General features: G+C 41.0%; 1 protein-coding gene across 3 annotated transcripts in view; it reads left to right on the forward strand.

Annotated features, from left to right (window-relative positions):
• amot (angiomotin) overlaps positions 1-26417 on the forward strand; it is a 46790-nt gene that overhangs the window by 17520 nt on the left and 2853 nt on the right. For 2 of the 3 annotated variants that reach the window (XM_062405829.1, XM_062405830.1), the window contains exons 2-11: positions 2163-3150; positions 6311-6905; positions 7868-8012; positions 10103-10195; positions 11382-11527; positions 12545-12694; positions 13143-13339; positions 18509-18637; positions 19225-19463; positions 19617-19871. In XM_062405829.1, the coding sequence (XP_062261813.1) occupies positions 2225-3150; positions 6311-6905; positions 7868-8012; positions 10103-10195; positions 11382-11527; positions 12545-12694; positions 13143-13339; positions 18509-18637; positions 19225-19463; positions 19617-19871 (2875 nt within the window). In that variant the 5' untranslated portion in view covers positions 2163-2224. The remainder of the gene's footprint in view (positions 1-2162; positions 3151-6310; positions 6906-7867; positions 8013-10102; positions 10196-11381; positions 11528-12544; positions 12695-13142; positions 13340-18508; positions 18638-19224; positions 19464-19616; positions 19872-26417) is intronic. The other variant, XM_062405831.1, reaches the window with a different exon arrangement.

Genomic DNA, 26417 nt, shown 5'->3' on the forward strand with positions numbered 1-26417 from the left:
ATTAATTATTTTAACTATTATTAATGGATAACCGTATCATTTCTAATTAAATGTGTTACTGTTCTTAATTAATAGCTTTATCATTTTTGATTATTTTTAATAAATAATTGTTAATTTAATAATCATATTTCATGATTATTAATAATAAGCCAACGTCAATTCTACTCCTACTATTGCACAACAAATATGATGATGCATGCTTTATTTTCATGATATTTTCATGGTCTGGTCTGCACTTCATATAATGAAACATAAAACAGCTGCAACACACCTTTCTGCAATTTAATGTACACTTTCTGCTCAATTTCTGTCACTTATATTACCTTGTACTTACCCCTACTACAGCATTAATTCCACCAGTTCTGCTGCTATTGTTTCTGTCTCGACATGAGGTGAGCAGATATCATGTGCAGTTGGCTGGTTAATATCACAATATTTCATCTTTGCTGTTACCGGAATAGCCCTAGATCCTGGATATTTAATATAATGCTGTTTAGGCACAGTTTTCCTTGGAGCTACTTGTACCCCTTGCGTCCAGTTCCCTCAGCAGTATGTGTCTTAACACCAAGTTAAAGGTACTATTATCATTTTGTGCCTAAGTTATTTTTCCATGGATTTCCCCTTCATGGACAGCATAGTAACCATGAGAGTGGAGAGAGAGTTGGGACTGTACAGTATGCTGAGTGAACACAAGCTCACCTGGTAGCATGAGCTCCAAACATACAGAGGCTTTTGAGGCCCTACTTTGGGCGGCTATGGCTGAGGGGTAGAGTGGTCATCCTCCAACCTGAAGGTCGGCGGTTCGATCCCCAGTCTGAACCATCTGCATGCCGAAGTGTCGTTGGGGAAGATGCTGAACCCCGAATGTCCCCCATAAAATAACAAAAGTACTGGAAGTAGATGCACTGTATGAATGAGTGTGTGAATGGGTGAATGTGAAACTGTAATGTAAAAGCGCTTTGACAAATCCATTTACTTTGTCTGTTCTTTTATTTAATCACTTTTTTATCTAGATACCCTTTATTTCACACAGCTCTCAATAATTCAAACACCCCCTGATTTGTGCTGGATTATACTTTCTCTCCCTTGGCCAGACCTCTTTCACCATTGTTCTCAGTGTTGACTGCATGGAGCAATTCTTTAGTTTTTTGACATGACGTGTACTTGAGTGTCAATATCAGCTGGATGAGGATAATCATCTGTTACATTGCTTTTCTTTTGGTTTGTGTATCACATTCAGCTGGTTGGTTTGTAGTTTTAAAGGGAGAATGTGTCCTTAATGAGTCACTTCCAATTGTTTTCTTGAATATGGATTGGTGCAACTTGTGATCTCAGTGTTTTGCCATATCTGATTTTTTTTTATCTAACAACTGCAAGCACAGGGTATACTGTACTTTAATTAATACCATATTGCGTGTGTATGTGGTTGTGGCTCAGGAGCTCAGGAGTGGGTCACTCACTAAACAGAAGGTCACTCGGTCAATCTCCACCTTCTCTAGTCTACTTGCTGCAGTGTCCTTGGGCAAGACACTGAATTCCTCCTGACAATTGTACTGGCAGTGCAGGAACTGTGTGTTGAAGTGCTGAGTGATTTGACTTTGAGTGGTCCATAAGACTAGAAAGATGCTGTTTGAATAAAGTCCATATACCATTAGATTTTGTTATGCATGTTTAGTTGATATGTGGTCAGTGCGTTTGCGATCCTTCTTTCCTACTCACATGAGTCTCTTTGATGTCGTTCACTGCTCATCTTGTTCCAGTGCTGTGCTTCCTTGTTTGTTGAGTGAGGGTTAAGAGATGTGATATAGTTAGGTGTGTCACTACACCCACTTTTTAGTCATATTTTGCTGGAAATCAATTACATGCTTCAATTAAGTTAAATACCTACACTGACTAATTTGACATTACTGACATTAGCCCCTACCATTACAGCACCTATACTGAAATAGAAGTTAATTTAAATTAGCGTTGAATATTGAATATCAGGGAATGAATGATGGTCTTGGATGGTCCATGTGCATCTCTGACTTTGATAAGTCATGTCTCGTTCCCCCCACTTGTATTTTAGCTGAATTTTCACATCTCTGCCTTTTTTATATCCCTTGGATTGTTTTTGTTTACTAAAAGTCAGATTATAATCCTTTTTCTCCTCCTCCTCTCAGGGACTGTAGACTGTGGGCAGTGTTTGTCCTTCCATGAGGTGGTTGATTGATGTGAGGTAGAGATGAGGACGACAGCTGAGGAATCATCAAACAGCAACAACAGTGCTTTGGGTGGTGGCAGCACTGTCCTGCAGCGCCTCCTTCAGGAGCAGATGAACCGTAATTACGTGCTGCAACAGCAACAACAACAACAAGGAGGAGTAGCAGGGGGGGGTGGGGGGTACTCAGGACACGGACAGGTTGGCCCCTCTGATGATCACTCACTGACCCCCCACATAGCTCGACAGGAGCCCCAGGGCCAGGAGCTGCAGACAGACAATGGCCTGGAGAAGTTGGGCTCCACCAGAGTAGGAGGAGGGGTTGGGAGCAATGGAGGAGGTTTCGGGACTGGGGGAGGGAGAGGTGGCAGCATTGGAGGGCAATGCCCAAACCCAGAGGACCTCCCTACCTATGAGGAGGCCAAAGTACAGTCCCAATACTTCCGCGGCCATGGTCCTCTTACTCAGCCACAGCAGCAAAACAACCAGCCTCAGCAGCCTCCTCTCTCAGCCTCAGTGGGTGCTACCTTCTATGTCACTGGGGTAACCAGCAACAAGGTGCGTACTGAGGGTCGCCCAACTGTGCAACGAGTGAGTGGTGCAGGAAAAGTGCACCAGGATGATGGGCTGAAGGATCTAAAGCAAGGGCATGTTCGGTCTCTCAGTGAAAGACTTATGCAGCTCTCCCTAGCCACCAGTGGCGTGAAGGCACATGCTCCTGTCACAAGTGCCCCTCTCTCCCCCCAGTTATCCCCACCAGGCCCACAGAGTGACTTCTACAAGCCGCAGCATCGTGGCCCCCCTCCAGACTACCCCTTCAAAGGAATTGGCTCACCTTCAAAGCAGCAGGAACCTGGAGGCCATTTTTACCAGGAGCAAAGAGGGAGGGAGCACTCAAGGGAGCTGCTTCCTGTCCGATACCAGCCACCACCTGAGTATGGTTCATTCAGGTAACAAACCTACGCACGCAATATGGTATTACATAACGTATGTACAGTATACACACTTAAAGCTGCAATTTTTAACTATGAGCCATCTACTTGATATGTGAAAGGGATGACGTCACAAACCCAGAGAGTGTGTCTTAGTGTTTGTGTATGCCATTCATGCAATAATAACAATGATTATTATGAATTAAATTAATGGGAACTTGCTTGTGGTCACTCAGTGACAGTCAAGGACATATAATGCAGTATAAGTTATTTAATACAGTTCTTTAGCAAAGTCCCTTATTGCAGGGGCAACTTCAGCTTAATAAACTTTGACGAGCCACCTTTATTTTGTTAGCACCATTTCCCATGTTGCTATAGATAATCATATTGTCTTATCATATCACTTTAAGGATTCCCTTGATAAAGATGCATTAAAAAGCTGTGTAATAGACATTTACAACACTACTATGCTAAATGTATGCCTCATTATTTGTAAGCCTGCAGGGGAAAACAGAAAACAGTCTTTTTCTATTAATCCACTCTGGATATTTATATAAATCAACTTAAATCTTTAGGAAGTGGATAGTTCATATTCTGAAATAATGAGACTGAACTGTTTAGACCAAAGATGAGACTTACAGAGGGAAAAGTTAGAGGGTATTCATAATAATACATTTTATGTTGCCAAATAGAAGCCAGTTGTGCAGAGCAGAGTCCAGGAGACACGCTCAGAGACAAACCAACGCAGAGGGACAGAATGGAGGGGAAAAGGGAGAGAGAGAGAGACACAAGGAAAAAATACAAGCTGCTGTGACCGAAACCACCACATGCAATACTTGTTCAACAAACAATTCTTTGCTTATAACCACTGTTATTGTTAAACCTGAAGAGGTTTTTGCAAGTTTTTGTCTGAAAATTAATACCCAATTAGTCAAAATCCTCTCTCTGTATCTTGTCAAGGCAGCATGACAAAGTTAAAAAGGAGAAGAGAGACAAGATGGAACTTGTTTTAACATACTTGTTTGTTAAATTTGTATGAGATGATATTTTCTAGCTGAGCTTGTTTCTTACACTTCGATCACCAGGGAGTCAGTCAAGTAAGAGTGAGCAAGTTCAATACCACTGCTTAGTCTCTAACACTTACTACTTATTTGTAGGGGTTTTGGGGAATAGTATTGAGCATATATAAGTCGTGGTTTAAACTGTGGTGGTTTAACAATGGGTGATGCTCAAACAATTTTGGTGGGCCGCTAGACCAAAAATGTCCAAGGTCGATTATTTTGTCCCAGTACAGCCGTGGTAAGGTGGTTGAAATTGGTAGTACTGGGTCGATTGGTCTTATTGTGTACTTTGTACACCTACAAGTAAACATTTCTGTGCTTAATGCAGGATTACACACTGTACATGTGTACACATAGCTGGATGTTAACTTAAAGTTAGTGCAACTGTGAAATACTTTTTTACGTATGAAGCCACTAAAACTAACAAAATAAACAGCACAAGGGAGAATGAAATATGCTAGAGCAAGACTTGCCAGAGGAAATGCCCTGACCTGTGACATTCATACATGGCGATTTTACAATGGAGATCGTTTATAAATCTGTTTTTAATTCCAATTAATAATGCCAGAAGCCATAATGATTGTTTTGGAAATTGTGTCTCACCATAGTCATGTTAGTGGTTTCCACAGTGATGACACCAAGTACAGAACCAGTAAACATTTCTGGTTCTGTATTTTCAAAAATTAAGTGGAAAATTATGAAAATGCTGCATTTACCATTAGCAACAAAGACACACATTAATTATATCCGTCCCGTGATTATCAAACAACTCTTTTTTGGCTTCTCAATTTCCTTAACTGAAATTATCAATTATCATATTAAACTGGTTTCCCTTTTACCAGTAAATGTCCTAAGACCAGTTGGCTTTTTCCACAGACAGATTATCAAATACAGATTCATGTTGATTCTAATACTTCAAGGGATTATGTCAATCCTGCGTGGGTTTGGTTCCAAAACAAAAAGCACAAAATTATATAATAAACAACTGAATACTCAAAGTTCTCAAGAAAAGGACTTTGGAAAATGATAAAAATAAACATTGAAAAAGACAATATTTGAGAACTTTTCATGGTCTCCCAACAGTGTTCTTGAATCAGGGAGAACAGATCCTGTTGGGCCTGTTTCCCACGCGCCTATTAACCTCAGAATAAACCAAATTCAAACAGCCATGAATACTGCATCAGGCTAGGACAAGACTAGACATGATCTCTGTGGCTTTGATGATGTACCTTTGTGGGCTAGAAGCAGGAATATTTGCTCCACTCAAAGTCAGCTGAGAGCTGGTGTTTTGTCACCTCCCTCAAATGTAGTTCTACAAAATTAGTCTAGAATGGTACATTTAACAATTTGTCCACAACAGTATCCAGAGATGGAATTGATTGAATAAGCTTGACCTTTGCTGTTTTAGACACTCTCTGTTGATATTTTGGATTGTAAAAAACATAATAACAAAATCCTGTATCCTGGGTGTTTGCTAAGAGTCTGGCAACATTACACATGTCTCGCTCAACGAGAAGCGGCACTCAACTGTGCAGCAGCTAGTTGTCCCTCCTCTGCTAGCCACTGCAGCTGTGTCGTGCCTGCCAGGGAAGTTTTTGTAATTTTCAGTTGTCAAAGTTAAAGGTCACTGTGACCTTATATTACACCTTAAATGTAGACGGAAACTGCGCTGGCTGGCGGAGGCATACCAACGCATAAGGGAAATTCTAGTTTTTATTGTAATTAATTGATTTTACAAATTTTTGTGGTTATTGTTCAAGGTTATTTCTTCTCCATTGTTTTTTTTATTTAAAATACTTGGTCATGATATCAAATTGATTTTCAAATATTTTCAGCTCCAATTGCATCTTTTAATTGTTTTTTTTAATTTGCTATCTCCTTTCCTGAAAGGTACTGTATGGATAATGATTATTATTACTATGCAGCAAAAGAAGAAATTAGGAATCCATAGTCTATTTCAACATCTTATTCTCACTGAGTAAAATTTTATGAACATGTAACTTATAAGAATAAAAAAAGTCACAATGTATGTTAAAATATTGATATGTTCTAAACATCAACCTAAGAGACTAGCTTAGGTAGAGAACCATGTAATCATACAGCTGATCTCTTCTCAGGTCCAGTAAGGATGGTTCGCTTCACTCCCAGAGGCCCCTTCACCAACACAGTCCCACATCCTCTGTCACCTCGGTGGGCTCCCTGTCCCGTGCTCAGTCCACCCTCAGCAGCACGCTCGGTGCCTCCCACTCTTCCCATATTTCCTTTCATCACCAGCACCCCCAGAACCATGGTGAGCCTTTCCATTGCATTGGGCCCCGCAGTGCACAGAGTCCTAGTATGCAACATGCAAGTGAGCCCTTGAACTTAGGGACGATTCATCCACCCCTACAGAGAGTTCATGGTTTCCCACATGACCCCTATGGCTCTACCCCAAGGATGCACCATCAGCAACAGCACCATCAGTATCATCATCATCATCAGCAGCAGCAGCAGCAGCAGCAGCAGCAGCAGCAGCAGCAGCTGCAAGGACACTTCCAGCTGCCAGTCCAAGCTGGACATTTTCCCCATCCGGACTCCTACTCCCAACTGCAGGGAGAGCCCTTTGCCATGATGGCACGTACCCACCAGGTGGTGGATGTGTTGACGGAGGAGAACAGGATGTTGAGGCAGGAGATGGAGACGTGTCGTGAGAAAGTCACCAAGTTGCATAAGGTAGAATCTTCTGCAGAAGCCGTTTACAGGATATTGTTCACATTTTCAATATTGATTCCTACTGTCCATACTGACCCCTTCTAAAAGCAATATCAATGTTAGAGAAGGTGGACTCAATCAACTGTTATTTTTCTGTTCATAAATTAATGTTTAGTTCAGTTTTCAATTATAAACTTTTGTCCAAGTTTATAATTGGAAAAAAATCTGGATTCTGTCTTCAGTGTCAAAGTATACAATTAGAATTTATTTTGACTGCTGTTTACTCACCTTGTTTTAGGCACATTTGTGACACTTGATTAAAAATGCAGCAAAGCAAAATCTTTAACAGGCAATGGGATAGGACTCAGTCATCTTTTATCTGGGATAGACAACATTAAAAATACCCAGAGCTTTGCAAAAATTTTGATGGCAGATGGGTGCTCTTCTAAAGGAAGAGATTCTGAGTATGAAATTCTGATGTTCACAGGCAGTGTTTATTCTTGTGGAGATGTGGCAGAGGGATAGTAACTACAGGCATTTTATATTTAAAACTGTAGAGAATTGGACTCAAATGTAAATAATACTAACATATCAAGTGAATCATATGTGATAAAAGGGGAATAACTTTGAAAAAATCCACTGCCAAATTAATTTAATGATCATTAAATGCATAAAATGTACCTCAATGGAACATGTTTTGGGGAAATGTTGACAGTTAAAAAAAAGTAACCTCATTTTAAGTCAGGGGAATTGAGTAAATCTATTTAAAAAAATCCATCTGTTCATTCATTCAATGGTAGGTAATTCAGGATTGTTAGCACTGGGCAGGGACAAATCTATGAAAAGTGAAAATCACACTTTTTGTGAAGACTGTAAACAGGGAAGTCCCCAAGATGTACCGTTTGATAGAAAGCATACCCAGCAATCCATATACAGTGTTGTTTGTCAAATGGCTCTCTCTGAGGTCCTGTGTCTGTGAGCAGTTGGAAACAGAGATCCAGCTGGTGTCTGAGGCCTATGAAAATCTTGCCAAGTCCTCCTCCAAGAGAGAGGCCCTGGAGAAAACTATGAGGAACAAGCTGGAGCTGGAGGTGCGCCGGCTGCATGACTTCAACAGGGACCTCCGAGGTGAGAGTGCATAGCGATGCAGTAACCTTATAATAATATTTTTATGCAGGGTTTTTTACAGAGGAGAGGCGGAGTGATATGTTAATGTGTTAATACACAGCAAACACATAGCACTGTTTATTATTACTAAGTTTAGTTACCGTCTATTGAAAGGTTCGTTGGCACATCATTGTGCATAAAGTTCAAATGGAAAAAAAGACATGTCCCTAGCTGTAAATGTACATATACGGGATATTTTTACATTTTATGTTAAAAGAAATAAAGGTAATTTAATTTAGCCAATTTGTGGTAAATCTGACGGGTTAGTTTTTTCATGGAAAAGACTTACAACCACAAAAATGTCTCTTTTCTTTGTCAGTGTTTTATAGTCATCAATAGTAAATGTTCTGGTTCTGATGAGCTGTAGTAACTGCTTTCACATGTATGAACTGCTGCAGCCACAGTTTTAAAGGGGACATATTATGCCCATTTTACCACAAGTTGATATGGTTCCTTGGGGTCTCAATGAAATGTCTCTATCATATTTTGGTCAAAATACAACAAGGATCATTTAAAACAGCACCCTTTTTACCCTGTCTGAAACAGATCCCTCAGATTGACCTGTTTTGATTGCCTGTTCCTTTAAAAGCTCACAAGCCAGCTCCCTTTCCCTCCCCTTCCATTTCCCCAGAATTTTTAGGTCGGTAGACATGCCAGATACCCAAATTAATGTGTAGAAGTGCAGCAAAAGTGGAATTTTCATAATATGTCCCCTTTAAATGTATACGCCATAGATGAACAGTCTGATCACTCAATTAGTTTTTTTAGAGATTTGAAGATGGCCCAGTATTAGTAGCCACAGGTTTTAAGTATTTCCTGATGTGCTATTGTTCCTTCTTCGAGCCAACTCAAACTGGGCTTTTTTCCAAAGCTCAAAATGAAGAAAAAAAACTACCAGAGAAGATAACAATAAACAACATTGTTCTTCCTTTCCTATTGATTTATATGTGAATACACAGGGAAACAAATGTGTCTGTCTGTGTGTGTGTCTTCAGTCTGGACTGAATGTGGTCTGCCTCTCTTCAGTGGGTCTCCCAGCAACACTAAAGCCATTTTCAGACATGAACCCCGATGGATGTCTGGAGAATTTGTTTCGGACTTTCTGCAGAAGTTGCCTTTTGCACATGCAGAATGCATAAAGAGTTCTTAACTCAGACGTGTTCACAACAACATTTCAATTTACTCAGCAAACAGAGTCAGGACGTAATGTTTTAATTCTTCAATATAACATGTTTTTATTTACAGCACATTGACATATTGAGCGTATGCTCTTATTACCACAAACTCTCTTGACATTTTTGTCACTGTCGCCCCCTTTTTCCCCCTGTTTTCTTTTTGTTTTGTTATTGTTATTTTTGCATCTGTCGCATGTTAGAAACATGATATTTACCCCCCCTTATTTACGTTGAATCCTGCAGGATCTTCTGCTATGTACTCTCATCAGCTCTTCTAGACTTTCTGTGGACTTAATACTAGGGAAAAAGTCTGTAGAAAGGCTTTCACTTGGACAACTGCATTCAACCCCCACCCCTACAGCCCCATGGAGAAAGTCCTGAGGATCTCTGGAGTTCATTTCATGTCTGAAAGTAGCTTACGGCTACATACACACTAGTACATTTTCCTTGAAAAATCCATTAACTCAAATACTTGAGTGTTTTAGATTTGCTTATACAGAGAAGTTTGCTGCTGGCCCTTTATTAGTTTGAAAACTCCCAGAGCCCACATTGTGTGTTAAGCAACTGCACTTGTACACATGTGAGCAGCCATGGGTTTTTTGGTCTTAAACACTCATTTCATGTATGAATCACATTCTGCTGATATATCCTCTTTAAGCAAAGTTAGTTAGTTTAATTGGTGAGTTTTTTTAAGTAAAAGTCATGATCAGAGCAAGTAGCGGAGAAAAGTTAGACTTAATGCAACATTCGTACAGATCTACTTTGAGAGATTTTTTTATAATCTTACCTCCAGTATGTTTAGTCTTATTCACCTCCTCTTGTTGCCTGTATTGTACCAGCTATTAACTGTGAGCATTTGTGTTGTGTGTGTTTAAGAACGTATGGAGACGGCCAACAAACAACTTGCTGCTAAAGAGTTTGATGGCTCAGAGGACAGTCGCAAAACCATCTCCCAGCTGGTCACACAGAGTGAATAACACGCACGCATACACCTACTCTAACCTACTGTGAAGATTCGGGGTTCCCACCCTTCAGAGGCTGCATTTAAAGACAAAATTCATCAGCGCAGCACGAATTGACGTCTCAATTCGGAGACTCACCCAAATAAGGGGTGGGCGGATCGATTCAAAGTATCGTTATTACCAATACAAAGGGAACAGTTTCAGTTTCGTTCTTTTAAGTTTCTCCCATGCATAGAGAAGAGAAGCTATCTATCTACCTTGTCAGGAACACGCGCAAACCTTCTCTTTCCTCCTCGCCACTACTGTGTATGTGTGTGTTGCTGCAGTGCACACCCTGACCAGTTGCTTAACCAGACTTGCGGCGATGGCTGAATGAAAGGAGAGCACTGTTTGGAACCTTTTTACAGCTGTAAAAGAAAATATTGCCAACTGTGATGTGTACAGGAAGGCTTTTTGCTGTTAGAGCAACACCACAAATTTGTTGAAACACAAAAAAAGAGTAACTGAACTCGGATCTGCAGCAATAAATGAGGGAGGAGGTGGGCAAAGATGCCTCAGCAGCATCCAAACCTCTTACACAAAGACAGAGTTCACTATCAGAATCTTTTTAGAAAGGTAGAGAATATCCAGGTTAATAGTAGTGAAAATAAATATATTAGTCAAACTGTAATTGTTCCTCATGGCTGTTACTTCAGCAGACTATATTCAGACATGAAATAACCTAAACCTAACATTAATATTCTTATTCAAGATTGAGAACCCTGCTTTAATGAATGAAATGAAAATGGTTGGCAATAGTTAAGCAGTTTTGTTTTATTATTGGAACATTGATTAAATTCTAAATGGGTTGAAAACATTACTTGTTTGCCCTTCATTCAAATGTATATTTTTTCAAGTATTTACTTCAATTTACAATGAAAAAATTATTATTTTGCCAAAAACAAGTGCTGTGTTTTAATAATAAAAACTATCACTATCAGCGATATTAGCCATAAATGATGCAATAAGAAGACCGGACTCTATTTATTTAGCTCAATGTGGTCTACCAGGTCCCCTGAAGGATGAAGCTCCTAAATTGAGACATAGCCAATAAGTCAGATGTGCCATAACTAACATTCTGAGTACATAACTATCACCTTGAAAATATGCTGGAAACCCCTTTTCTACAAGATTTCATGCTTTTGTGTCTTCAGACAAAGAAACACTTCGTGAGAAGGAGAAGCTGGAGATGGAGGTGAACTCACTGCGCTCCACCACTGAAGATCAAAGGAGACACATTGAGATCAGAGACCAGGCACTCAACAATGCTCAGGCCAAGGTAGTCAAGCTGGAGGAGGAGGTAAGCGCATCATCTTTTAATCCTGCAGGTTTTGGGTTTTGTTGTGCTTGTAGTCAACTCTCAGAGCCAGAAAATCCTGATCATCACCTCCTCCCTCCCTGACTCACTGGACCCCCTTCAGTTTGCCTGCAGGCCAAATAGGTCAACTGAAGATGTCATCTACCTAACCCTACACACTGCCCTCCCTCACCTGGACCAGAGGGACACATATGTGAGAATGCTGTTCATTGACTTCAGCGTTCAATGCCGTTGTGCCCCTGATGCTAGTCACCAATCTCAGAGACCTTGGGCTCAACACCGCCTTCTGTGATTGGATCCTGAACTTCCTGACGTGAAGACCTCAGGCTGAACCGTAAGGATATACAGAGGGTGGTGAAGTCTGCCTAGCACATCACCAGGACGCCATCTATTGAGGACCGTAGCCAGCGGTGTAGGGAGAAAGCCAACCGGATCACTAAAGACCCCTATCACCTCATAAACTGTTCTGCCTGCTGCCATTGGGCCGACGGTAATGCAGCATCCGGGGCCCAAATCACAAGGCTCAGAGACAGTCTCATCCCCAGGCCATCAGACTTTTAAACTCCTCCAATCTGCAATAACGCCTCTAAATCTGCACCATACAACATTTGCATTTTATTACCAGCAACTACTGAATGTAATTATGTGCACATGACAAAAAAAGTCCTGAATCTTGATGAGAAAGAACTTGACTGGGGAGAAAAAACTCCCCCTTAACTGGAAGAAACTTTTAGCATAGCCAGACTCAATATGGGCAGCCATCAGCCTTTGGTGGTTGGGTTAGAGTGGAGAAGATGGGGAAGACAGAATAATCGGTTGAAGATAAGGAGAGAGGGGCCAGGAATTTTTGTTATCTCTTGCATTATTGAACTCCAGTGTGTGTGTGTGTGTGTGTGTGTGTGTGTGTGTGTGTGTGTGTGTGTGTGTGTGTATGTATGTGTATGTGTATGTGTATGTGTGTGTGTGTGTGTGTGTGTGTGTGTGTGTGTGTGTGTGTAGCTGAAAAAGAAGCAGGTTTATGTTGAGAAAGTGGAGAGGATGCAACAAGCCTTGGGTCAGCTTCAGGCAGCTTGTGAGAAGAGGGAGCAACTCGAGCATCGTCTCCGTACGAGACTGGAAAAGGAGCTCGAGTCATTGCGCATGCAGCAGGTAACATGACTTTGGTAACACCTTATCATACAGAATATTGCTTCTTGAAAAGGATAAGTATGTCATATTGTATATATCAGCTGTAAACAATGCAGACTATTTGTCTATCTTTAATGAGATCAAAGTGTTGATGGCTTTGGTTCAGTAGGTTGAGTGGGTTGTCTACTGAGCGGAAATTCAGTTTGTGCACCTCAAGTGTGGAAAAAATGTATGCAATCGTGACATAAAGTATATATAAGTATAAGGTATAAAAAACGTATCTGTTATTTTTAAGAAAGCTTGCAGTCATACTAAACTGTTTGTTTGCCCCTTCTCTTTCCCATCTTATCTTTTCATTTATCCTCTGCAAGCCTTTTACCCTCATTTGACACTCACAGATGACAGATTGGTATTTTTTTGTCTCATTTTTTCTTTCTGTCCCCCGTCTTCATGCCTTTGGCTCTCCCAGCGTCAGGGAGCCTCTCACAGCAGTGGTGGGGTCCCATCTGAGTACAATGCCACAGTGCTGATGGAACACCTAAGGGAGAAGGAGGAGCGGATCCTGGCTCTGGAGGCCGACATGACCAAGTGGGAGCAGAAATACTTGGAGGAGTGCGTGATGAGGCAGTTTGCATTGGATGCCGCCGCCTCTGTCGCCACGCAGAGGTACATTTGCATTAGAGTTACTGACCTTTCTTTTTGTTTGACTGTGGCCCTCGTTAAAGAGGCAGTTGTATGAACATATTTGCTCCTAATGGGCATGTACAGGCAGAATTTGATGATACCACAAATTACTGTTTCTTGACCATGCCAAGGGGCTCTCACCACAGCAGCCAGAGACAAAACACTCAGGCTTTAACATCTTTATTTGAAAACTAGGTGCAAACACATACTTAACATAAATCCAGCAATTTCTGCTGGCATATAGCAGCTTGGTTTTTGACCACAAATCTCTGCTTTGACTTGAGTAGCTCTGGGTGATGCAACGCTATAGCCCGAAGCACTTCATTATTATCTGTTACTGGAGAGGTATCTATGGTTGAGCCTGATGCTTTGTTGGGGCCTGCTTTATATTGCCCTTTTTAGGGCCCGTGCACCGAAAGGTGAGAGGCCCTATTGAAATGGTAAGGATTATTCTTATTATTAGGGGCCGAGCACCGAAATCGGTTGGAGACCCTATTGAAATTGAAATGATTACTAGGGCTACATTGTAGCACAAATGGGCCCGAGCACAGGCAATTTCAAGTATGTTGCAGTCGGTGAAGAGAGAATGTTCGATAACCAAGTGCTCTTCTCCGTATTGCATGCGTTAGCACACTATAAACGCTTCACTTCCTGTAGCCAGCAGGTGCCGCTATGATTTTAAGTCATGGTGTCTTTGTTGATGTCATCAGGTCGGGCCTCTTGTCTTACATGTGTAGTTTGGACTCTATTGGACCAAATATGTCCAAGATACAGAAGCTTGTGTTTTGATGGCGTGTAATCAAACTTTGACAGTTACACGGTATGACGAAAAGTTATACTTTGATAACTTTAGATCTCCATCTTGTTGTGATGACACTTGTCAAAATTTTAAGTTGATTTAATGAAAGCTCTACGACAAGTACATCAAAGTAAAAATGTGGAATATTGCCAAAATAGCCCAAAAAAAAAAAAAATGGCAAGCTTCCTGTTGCGTTTTTCATAATTCTCCATGAGGCTTTTTTGTGCATCTGGTCATGATACGCAACTATCCTCATTTTCGTGAGGATCAGTGAATGGTAAATGAGGGGCTTTTCTGCAGGTGGCGCTGTTGAGCCATTTGCCATGCCCAATTCCAAATACAAAGTAAAAAGATTAGACAGACACATAGCTTCACATCAACGTCAACATCAATACTCTGAATAAAGAGCTTTAGGAAACGTAATGCTACTTAAAACAGCTGCTCTTAAAATGCAGATGTGACTTTAAACGTTTCAGTTGATCACAGTAAATCTGTTTCTGCAGAATATTTATCTCTGTAACGTAGTCAAATCCTATGGGTTGGCGAGTGATACAACTTTACATACCATTAGATATCTTACGTGGTGGAGCTTATTCTCCAAACACACTCATCCTCATCAACTCTAACGCTTTTTCCCGCTGGGTGGACCGGATCATGTTGGTTCATGTCGGGTCAATAACTCCGTACGGTCCCATTGGCGTCGCCATTACTGATGGTATCTTGCCTGCAGGCTAGCGGAGCTAAGCTAAAAGGCGAGTTACATAATAGGGCTGTGCTCCAAAAATCAATAATGGCGATATATTGTGACGTCGTCATGCCGATGCGCGCATCGATGCAGATGCTACTGTATCGATACAGCATCAAATGCTTTGACAGCCGTCTTGAAATCGAAACTTCACCTATGGTGCAGTGCACGATAATGCCAATAGGTGGCAGCATAGGCAAAAACAGTACACGGCTCAATTCAAACAAACAAGGAAAGTACACCGGAAAAACTGGCGGAGTTATTGCATGTGAAATGCTTGTCCCGCAGTCTGAATTCAGCAGCTCAACGTGCACTTCGCCCACCGTTCCTTACTTACTATCCACTGCAGTGTGGAAGAATGCTAAGGAGTTGTGGACCTTAACTTAAGCGGACCTGGCCTCTGCTGAAGATGAGGCATAAGCCCTCTAGCCGCTAAAAGTTGCAAAACTCGCAATGTCCGAAGAAAATACCCCTACGCTGTCTGTTATAGCACTGCTGCATGCCCAGCTGTGCAGCTGCGCTCATGCTCAATCAACAGACTTGGAACTTACGAGGGACATTAAAACACCGTATTCGGGGATCTTTGGAAGAGATACATGAGCAACAGATCCTTTCTGTATATATTGGGATTAGAAATATAATTATTTTATTTTACTTTTAACATCTTTTAATGGCCAGAATTTTAAGTATTTTTAGTAGTGCAATCCCCAAGACTTCACCTTTGATGTTATATGGAATAATAAAGAACAGCTGTTGTAGTAACTTCTGTGCAGGATATGGTCATTATTCAAAAATCAACATGTATCGGGATTCGTATCGTATCGTGGCTTCTGTGTCGTATCGTGAAGTTTTAGGCAATACCCAGCCCTTGTACAGAGACACCGATACCTGCTCATCACCACTAACACAGAAATACAATACTAAACTTGACATACCACAGAAACAGGAGCGCAGACGTCTTTAGCTTGTCAAAGAACAATCACAATATAAAACAGTATAACATAAAAAAATGAATATAATATATGATTCTTATAAAATAACTGTCCTTTCAGTGTGTGTGTATATATACAGTTCACAGGATAGTGTGTGCTTGCAGATTCAACGATTCCGTTCTGGTCCGGGTCTTTATGTCTCTTGATAAACGATCAGGTTCGATCTGGATCATTCAGTTGGCCACACTGCATCCACAGGTTAGCTCGCCATCTCAGCATTCAAATTCTTCTGGTGTTCATAAAAAAACAATCTACACAGAGTGCAGCATAATCAGTGTCTGTTTTCTATTCATATTTCTAACATAAGATCTCATTAACTTATTTTCTATACATGTAACCATTACCTGGTTCCATTTTCAATGTGGTTCATTAAATAATAATATACAAATCAATACAATAAAGTAATTTCACATCACTAAGCAAAGGGCTTATCTGCTTTACACATCTTTTTCAGTAATATGTTATATGATAACATCATTACTATATCATTTCACTTAAACTTAACTTAAAGATGAAAATAATAAACAGTGTAATTTGAATTTCATTTAATATATCCATTGATTATTCACTACAAACATAGGCTGCGTGGCTGAACTGTAAACACTTAGTGCCACACATCCTATCACATTCTAAATCACAATGCTGCATAGCTGTGCCAGTCAGTCAAGGGTTAACATTTACTCTTTCATTTCTATAACATTAAAACATGGTGTTAACTATTTTAACAGGCTGCTAAAGTTCGTTGGAAACATTAATAATGACTATATTATTACTCCGATTGGTTTTTAAGGTAATCTTTCAAATAGCCACTTAACAGCCATATTAGTTCTTTCCCCAGTTTGCTAGCATGATGCTAGTAGCATTTGCTAACTGTGCTGATTCACCTGAGTTTCCAGTATTAAATTACTGTATGTAATCACTTTGGTTCATCACTCTCAAGTTGGACGTCTAATCCGAAAGATTCTCTCTCTACAGGTATAATGAGAAAATCTCAGGAGAAAAAAGGGTTTCTTATTTGTGGGGAGTACATTGAACAAAACGCATAGTGCGCCCCCTTTTGGTGGGGAGTTTTACTACTCCTGAGGTTAGTAGCCTTAATTTCACGAGGGTTACATACAGATTATTGAGCTTTATGCACAACAGCGCCATCTGGCTCTGTAGGGGCAGTGCCCCATGTGCCCCTAATGTAGAAACGCACTGAACTGCTTCACACCTATCGTTGTCTACACAGATACTGTTGAATTACCTGTCCATTAAATGCATCCATTGAGACAAATGAGATGCTTATTTTGATGTTTGTAAATATATTGTTATAATATATTAATATCCCACCAATAACTAATTTGAGAAGCAGTTTAAACACAGGCTCTTAATTCCTAGCTAACACAAGTTTTGTCTTTGGCAAACCATGGTCTTATGTGATGTCTGTTGTTGTGAAATGCATCAACCAAATCAGATTCAGGGGCTTAAAGCACCGGATGTTCCGTACTTTTTTAAGAGGAAATGGAGTCAGAATATGAGGATGTGCTCTACTTCACCGCGGTACGTTGGCTCAGCAGGGGAAACTTCTTGAAGAGATTTTTTGAGTTGAGAGCAGAAGTGAAAGCCTTCATGGAGAAGGATGGGGTGGCTGTTCCTGTGCTAAGTGATCCCAAATGGCTCATGGACTGAATATTCAAGCGGACCATGTGCCTTTTTGGGAGTACATATTTGTGTGAAAAGCTCTTCTCCACCTTGAACTTCAATAAGTCCAAGTACAGGTCCAGACTTACTGATGATCATCTTCAAGCCATACTGAGGGTCTCAACTGCTTCCTCCCTCAAGCCAAATGTGGCTCAGCTATGTGAGAGGAAGCGCTGCCAGGTCTCTGGCAGCAAGAAGTAGGCAAGAGAAGCCATGTTCAGAAGAACCGGTCATGTTCTTCAATATTCTATTCAAGTTCAGAAGAACCCATTAAAGTTATATAACTGTTAGTAATGACATTTGAGAAGTTTGGATTTTTTTAGCAAAGTTTTTTTGTGGAATACCTGATGCGGCCCAGCCTCACCCAGATACTGCCTCCAGCGGCCCCCAGGTAATTTGAGTTTGAGACCCCTGCTCTACGACAAGTACATCAAAGTAAAAAGGTGGAATATGGCTAAAATGGCCACTAAATCCAAAAAGGCGGGCTTTCCTGTTTGGGCTAGCATATGTATCCAAGAGACCTATTTGTTTGTAATGAAAAGACACATGTCCCTATCGTTTTTTGTAGATGTAGGCCAATCGGTAGTGCCGGTGCTGCCCTTTAGGGGGCGTTAGTCAGTTATTTTGCCACGCCCAGTCCTTAAGACCATTTGAATATCTTCGGGGGGGGGGGGGGGGGGGGGGGCTGTTGATGTAGTTTTAGTGAGATAGAACCATGAACACTGAAGTTACAGCAATTTCGTGTTTAACTCTGAGTTGATGAACTTTAATGCCACGCCATTAATATGGCATTTGACGAAAAGTCACAATGATCTTATGCCTTCATTATCAATGTCTTGAGACCCATTTGATACAGTTTGACATGGTTGAGGTGAGTGGATGAGGAGGAATACATCCAGTACTATAGAATAATGGAGACTCCTGTTTTGCAGGGATACATCTGCATCAATGATCAACCACTCTTCCAACAGCAGCTATGATACATCATTAGAGGCTCGAATCCAGAAGGAAGAAGAAGAGATTCTCATGGCCAATCGGCGCTGTCTGGACATGGAAAGCAGGTAATACAATCTTCACGTGCAACCTTCCTCAGATTTTCTCATGTCAATACAAATCTATCCTTTAAGTTGGGAAGATTATGTAATGCAGAATGCCAATTATTAGTTTCTGTATTTAGGAGGTGACTTTTTGTTCTTCAATGTGTCTTGAGGGAAATTATTTTTTAGCTCTTAATTAATCAAACAGAATAAAGCTGATAGCCGGTGTAAAGGTTAATTTGCCTTGGGCAATTAGGTGGGCATTAAATGTCCACCTAATAGGCAAGAAACCTGCCTCTACACCAGTTCGGATGAACTGCCTGTTATGTTTGGTTTGTTTGAGCTGTTTAAAAACCTTTGTCAATATATGAAGGTACTATGAGGAGACTGTGATTTTGGCAGCAATTTCAAACGTGAGGAGCTAAAACAGTGATGTGTGGTATGTTATAGTGTTTTTTCAGTAAAACGTCAAACTTATTGATCAAACAGTAATGTTACAGAACAAGGTCTACTGTTGTTAATGACTTAAGAGGTCAGTTGAAATGTACAATGTATAAGGAAATTGAGGTGACTCATTCCTGGTCCTCTGTTTTTTTTTTTACCTAATCCAGGATAAAGAATCTGCATGCCCAGATCATAGAAAAGGATGCCATGATCAAGGTGCTCCACCAGCGCTCAAGGAAGGAGCCCATCAAGTCAGACCTACCGTCTGCAATGAGGCCCTCCAAGTCCCTGATGTCCATCTCCAACAGTGGCTCTGGTGGATCAGGACTGCTCTCTCACAGCTTAGGACTGAGTAGTTCGCCCATCACTGAAGAACGCAAGGACACTTGCTGGAAAGGCAGTCTGGGTAAGAACCAGTAGTCTTGACACAGAATGTGTGACACATGGGAGAACAACAGCTGTGTTGGTACTAGGGGTGTGAATTGGTTATAGACAGTTACTGGTAGCTATTGTGTAAATGTCGTTATCTTGATTAATGGCTGCTCTGTTCATTCACCAGGGCTTCTGCTGGGCCCTGAGTTTCGTACAGAGTCTCTCAGGACAGAATCAATCTCCTCATCCCCCTCCCCAGTGCTTCCCTCCAGCCCGATGACCACAAGCCATTCAAAGACGGGCAGCAGGGACAGTTGCACGCAGACCGACAAGGGTCAAGGTCAGGATACCAGCAAGCCCAGCACTCCAGCAGTTCAGAGCATGACACTGCCTGCCCGCCTTTCCAGCCCCGGTCCCATCTACATCCCTGACCGCATAGCAGGTCAGATGATAATAAGAGCATCTAAACTTCTAAGGTTCTGATCACAATGGTATCTTAGGGCACTTGAGCAATACATTTCCAGCTCAGTGTCTTCTTCAAAGTGTGGTTTTAAAAGTGTTTGACCAAATGTAGGTTAAGAAGTGGATGTCACACTGAGTAAATTATCAATTATTATAGAAATTATTTGAGATACAGCCCTTTTTCAAGCACTGAAGAGTCAGCACTGTCAGCAGTGAATATTCACTTAAAGTTCAGGATCATTAATAAGATGATTTACCCACAGACATAGCTCCAGAGAGTTTATCTGGTCATTAATCAGAAAAATTAATTTGAATGGAGCCCACACACTAGCAAGTCGTTGGCGTTAAGTGAGTAAACATTTTGTAGATGTTATTTAAAAGTCTACGGGCCTGATCTGCCAAGATCCCAAATAAACAGTGCTAAATTGCGAGTTCATAATAACAGATTGAAGTAGGTGATCTACTAAAAGTATGTAAAAGCATGAGCACTCAGGCGTGACACTTGCGCCATTATAACGCACATCAGGCAGCTGGTCAGCGCTGTATCTGGTCTGACGATGCCCATCAGTGCCCTGGCAAGAGGGATCCAAGACGAGATACAGGCAGTGGTGAGGTCTCTCAATACAAGTGGTCCCACAAGAGAGCAGCCAGGGAATGAAGAGGGAGGAGGGCTCACCGCAGTTGATGAACGCACTGGAGAAAATCGCAAGTTGCGGAAAAGAAAAACCCCAGTTCAATCAGGAGAGACTTGATTTCCAATTTACAATATTTATTTTACAAATGCAAAGAAGAAATGGGAATGTTTTACAGTCTTGGCATGTTAGACCCCTTTGAGATGTCATCAGGATTACAAGGGGGTGGAGCATAGCATCGAACAGGAATATCCCCCCTGAGTCTAGACTAGGGTTGCAAAATTCTGGGAATTTTCAAAGTTGGAAACTTTCCACGGGAATTAATGGGAATGTACGGGAATATACGGGAATTAACAGGAATTACCAGGAATAAACTGAAAATTGTGTGGGTAATTTATACTAGCTGTATTTACCTTGTCATATACAGACATAAATATAAACCTTTTGTTTTGTCATAGGCTGATTTGAGCCCTGAGGAAACTTTGGGGACTTGACTATATGCTTCTGCATCTTTGTGTCATTCTTAACATAGGTCTTTGCAAAGTATTTGCAAATGTACACAGCCTTTCTTTCTAAATTGGCTGGCGTGAAATGTCTCCACACATGAGATAGTGCACGTGGCATTGTTCTGTAGAATCAGATGAGAAAAAAAGCGTTTAAAACAAACTAATGCAATGCCAGAGATATAAATAGTTGGCCAAACAATTGGAATCGTCTTTAAAGATATTTTAAAATTGATGGATAAATGAATAGAAATAGGCTAGATGAACAGATGAATAATCCTCAATCAGCAAGCTAATATATTTTCCCCAGTAATATCAGAGAAATTGATCTGACTAGTCCTGCACACTACAGCAGGCCTCAATATCCCTGCTGTAGTGTGCAGGATGCTTGGAATTATCTGTGCATGTGATGGAGAAATGTACAGTGCAGGGTTGAAATTCAACGTGCAAAATCATTTAGAAAGATATTTTTATTGCTCAGCGTTTAATTTGCGTATTTTTTTTTTCAAAATTCCCCAAATTCCTGAGGTTAATATTCCCATGTAAAGTTTCCCTAAAGTTTCCGGAAAATTATCGGACATATTCTGCCCCTTTGCAACCCTAGTCTAGACACTGGTGGTGGCTCATTAGTCAAACAATTGTTTTGGATGGCCCATATTCGTGAGAATTGTCCTATTGGACTTCACCAATTGGGACATCCTCTGCCCTTAACCCTCAACAAAAACCTCCTTAAAAAGAAACCTTAGGAAGAGCTGCATGCGAGGGATCCCTCTTCCAGGACGGAAAGAAGTGCAATGGATGCCACAAGTAATAAGTATATTGTCAGGCAGTTTGTTGCTTTTTTAGTCCGCGATCAGCTCCCACCATGATTGGGTACCGCCATAATCAAAAACTACTGACACTGTTGGGATCATCAAGGTCCATGATCGCTGCCGACAGGATGTGAGATTATGCTTATAATCATTTGAGGTCGGCATCCAGAAGAGGTGATGAATATTTCTACTGGAGACTGGAGGAGATTGGGGTGGAGGAGGGGTTATGCAAGTCACTGAAGGACGGCTGACTGCGGAAGAGAAGAGAAGGGATTTTTAAAGTTTGACAGGTTCTGAATAATTGGCTGAAGAGACCGCACCAGACCTGATTAGACATTAAGGAACACCCACAATCAGCTGATCACTATCCAGGTGAAGTCCTCCGTTTGGCTTTCCTGGATATTTTAGGAATGCCCACGATCAGCTGATCGTCTACAGGTTAAGTCTTCCTCACTGAACTTACGCTAAGCTTCATTTAAAAATGTATTTTATGCAAAGAGAGGGAAATAGAAAGAAATAATGAATGTCAATGTAAATATTTCTTTAGGTTTGATGTATATTTTCTGTTGTTTTGTGGCTGTGATGCTCAGTTTTGATTGGCTGCAGTCATCCTTGTGCAATGCTGTGAAGATTAGCACCTACCTTTCAAACATATTAAATATAGATGCAGTCACAATCCCCGCAATTATTTTTCAGGCTTTGTAAATCCCAATGCGTGAGCTAAATTAAAGTTTTTGCATCTACTCCTCCCATTATACGTAGAAATACTGGACATGAAATATTCATTAAGGCAAACGTACTAAATGGATAGCCCATGTTATTCAGCACGCAATCCTAAGTGTGCACCATTAGTAGATCAGCTTGCATGTTTTTCTTTGTGGGTGTAATCGATAAAAAAATTGAATCGAGTTAATCACACATTTAAAATACTACTATTTACAAGGACGGTGTTTGAATAAAGAAATGTATAACAAACTGGTCAGGGCTTTTTAAACTTTATTTGACACCTCAGCCAATTATAATATCCTAATTCACTGAGCAACAACACCCGTAAAAAGCTAACTTAATTAGCAGACAACCAGATCAAGTACAAAAATAACTGCTTGACTGTAAATAATTTCCAAAATTACATTTACCCACATGAATTTTACATTGAGTAAGCTTAAGGTTTAAAAAGAAAATTAATGCCAAGGTGTCTTTGAAGAGACAGAGTAACAGTCCCTTTTCAAACTCTACAATGAATACCATTACTTGATACTTGTGAACTTGGGTCAAATTACTCAATTCATGAAGTCTTCCTTTTCTTTTAACCTGCTCATCACGGGCACCTGTGTGCCATTGTAGTAAGCACGCCTTAAAGTGCCTTATCATTAGACTGACTAAAAAGTACCATGGAGTGCTTGGCATTACCCACAACATCCATAATTAAGATATTAAGATACATTTATTTATCCCAAACACATGCACAGGCACACTCATGCAATTGTAGGGAAATGTAACCTCTGCTTTTAACCCATCTGGTGCAGGACACACAGAGCAGTGAGCAACCATGTAGGGCGCCCGGGGAGCAATTGTTAGGCGAGTAAGGTGCCTTTCTCAGGGGCACTAGACAGGGTAGGGAGAATCCTCTTGGATTTTTGGACAGATCAATCCAGGTTCGTCTTTTTGTTTTTTCTCCGTGGAGTCGAACCAGAGACCTTTTCTGCCCATAGTCCAAGTTTCTGCCACTATTCCACCGCCTCTCTAAATAGAAGGCAAGCATATGAGAAACTGTTAACTTCTGCTACAAAGTAAATATAAACAGCTTGTCTGTAAACTGTGAGGTAACATTTCACCCAAATAAAGTCAACATTACATTGAGTGGGCTGAAATCTGAAAAATAAACTGAATGTCATAAATGCCTTAAAAGAGACAAAGTGAACAGTCCTTTTCACCTAATTCAATAACAATAACTTTGTGTAAACGTGTTCACAATTCATCGTCTACTTTTCTTTTAACCAGTTACTCAGGCAAACTAGCTTGTTGACATTTTCAGATGACAAAGCTGACCTCTTCTTCTGTACAATGTGGCCTCCCAACATAAACAGTCTCTCACACAACACTGTTGAGGAAGGTGTGGCCAGGTACTTTTGTGCAAGATGTGCCAGCCTACCATGGGCACCAGTGTGTGCTGACCACCACTGTAGTGGACATGTGTCTATGCTGACATTTGACACTGCCCTATACCTTTCCAGAGTTTTGTGATTGGAAAGTGCCTCCTCATCAGACTCTAACTCTGCCCCAACAGTAGGAGAGCCACTTTCTGGTTCCATTTCCTCGCTGCAGGGCTGTGATCAGTTTCTCTGTCCTTCTGCATCTGACTCAGCTTTTGCCACACCTCTTCCCTCTCTGCTGGGCAGGCACCTGAGGTAGTTGAATCTTGGATCTAGAGCTGTTGCTACATTTAACCATGACAGGTTTGTGTTCTCCTTTCGTGTGTTGAGGTCCCCTTTGATTGCAGCCTTGAAGCGCACTATCTAGGCAGGGATAAACATCTGAAATCTCAATTGTACGCAGAAGGTGGCAGAGTGAAGGCAGGACCACAGAACAGGACACATGTTTGTCATCCCTTAAGAGCTCAGTCACATTTTTCATTCATAACATCCATATACAGGGTTCATACGGTCATGGAAAACCTTGAAAAGTCATGGCATTTTAAAATGTTTTTCCAGGCCTGGAAAAACAATAAAAATATCTCAAAAGTTTTGGAAAAGTCATGGAAATTTTTATATTCATATTTTCATGTCGTTCATTTTAGGAATGGGCACAATTATTCGACAATCGATTAATTGATCATTAAGAATTTCGTCGATGACATTCTTTTTTCATCAATGAAAACTACTGCATGTGGCAGGAAGTCGGAATATTCGAGTTGCCCTGAACGCAGCCCAGCGAGGATGTTAGCAGCTGGAGGAAGCAGCCTGGAGCTAGCTCCGCTGCTCGGCTTCATGTGCGCACATGGACCCTCAATCCACGCGGAATTGAACCCAGACAGACCTGGGTCTGGGTGAGGGGTTCCAGGAGTGAGGGCGTGACAATAACCGGACTGAGAGGTTGAGAACCGTCAAATCGAGCTAGCTCTCAGCGGCTAGCTGCTCTCTCATCGGAGCTCAAGAGTTGTTCATCATGTAATAAAGACCTCAATGAGGAAACACGCTGTGTTTTTTTATTTTCACTGCATTTAATGTAGCCAATAAAGAGTTAATTTTAATATAAAAATATTAATGATTAATCTAAAGTAGATCCCGACGATCGATTAAGACAATTTAATCGAATGCCCATTCCTAATTCATTTACGGTGAGTTTTAATAATTCATATGCCTGTAAAGAAATACTCTAAAAATGCCTTGGAATTCTCATTGTTAGTTTGAATACTACATTTTGTCACTTTTTCGCGTATACACCGAGATTTCACAAAATGTTCGGTCCTGGAAAAGTCATAGAAATCCATTGGTCAAAATGTGTATGAACCCTGCATATAGTGGACAGGCCTAAAATTATTTCTAAAGAAAATATATTAATAATAAATGAATAGAGACTAGGTAAATCACTTTACCTGCATGGCTCCAGCAGTGTTTCAATATATGTTTCATATTCAGCTGAGGTTAGCGTGGCCAAGTTGTGCTTCTGCTGGCCAGCTTTGCCTTAAGTTGCTCTCTGTTGTGCTGGATATGCTTTATCATCTCCAGTGTTGAATTCCAGTGTGTGGCTACATCCTGCATGAGTGACTCCTCTGTCTGTCCATGGGATGCTTGCGGAACTTTCAGCTCTGCTGTGTTTGCAGGACTGTATTTGAAATGTCAGACTATTTTACAGCACTTGGCTAATGCACTATCAAACCCGCTGTCACGGAGAGACACTGTGATCGTCCACCGTATAATATGCGCCGCACAAGGCATATGCTTGAATGGTAGACTCCCTGCTGTCGCTATCATATATCGAGCACAATCTGTTTCAATAGTGATGACCCTGTCCGTTATCCCCCACTCTTTAGCAACGTCAAGAAACTGGTGAAAGCATGCTTCGGCGAAATGTCTTTTCTCTGTTTTCACTACACCTAACGCAAATGAGTGCAGCTGCCAATTATCATCTATTAGATGTGTTGGTATGCCAAGGTAGTTATGGTTGCTTTCTGATGTCCAGTGGTCTCCTGTCAGTGCAATAAATGAAGCTTGTGCCCGCTGCTCCACTTTCATTGCCTTTTCACTTCCATAGAGTTCATGAATTCTTGTGAAAATAGTTCTCTTGATGGCGTTTTGTAGGATGAGTCCCCTGAGGTGATATGGATATTGTCTCAAAGCAATTTGTCCTCAACTATGTTGATGGGTCTGCAGTCTATTGCGACCCATTAATCGATAGCATTAGTTAGCTTAGTTTTTGTCGTTTTGTTGACAGAGCCGGCTCTGCTGCATTCCGCCAGTGTAGCTTGACGAGCACGGCTTGATGTCGTCACGGTGTTAGCGTCTGTGTTAGATTGTACTTCAGACTCGTTGTACTACGATGGAAAGACAGTTCATCACTGCAGCATGTACACATAACT

Source organism: Platichthys flesus, chromosome 15, assembly GCF_949316205.1.
Source record: "Platichthys flesus chromosome 15, fPlaFle2.1, whole genome shotgun sequence".
Lineage (NCBI taxonomy): Eukaryota > Metazoa > Chordata > Actinopteri > Pleuronectiformes > Pleuronectidae > Platichthys > Platichthys flesus.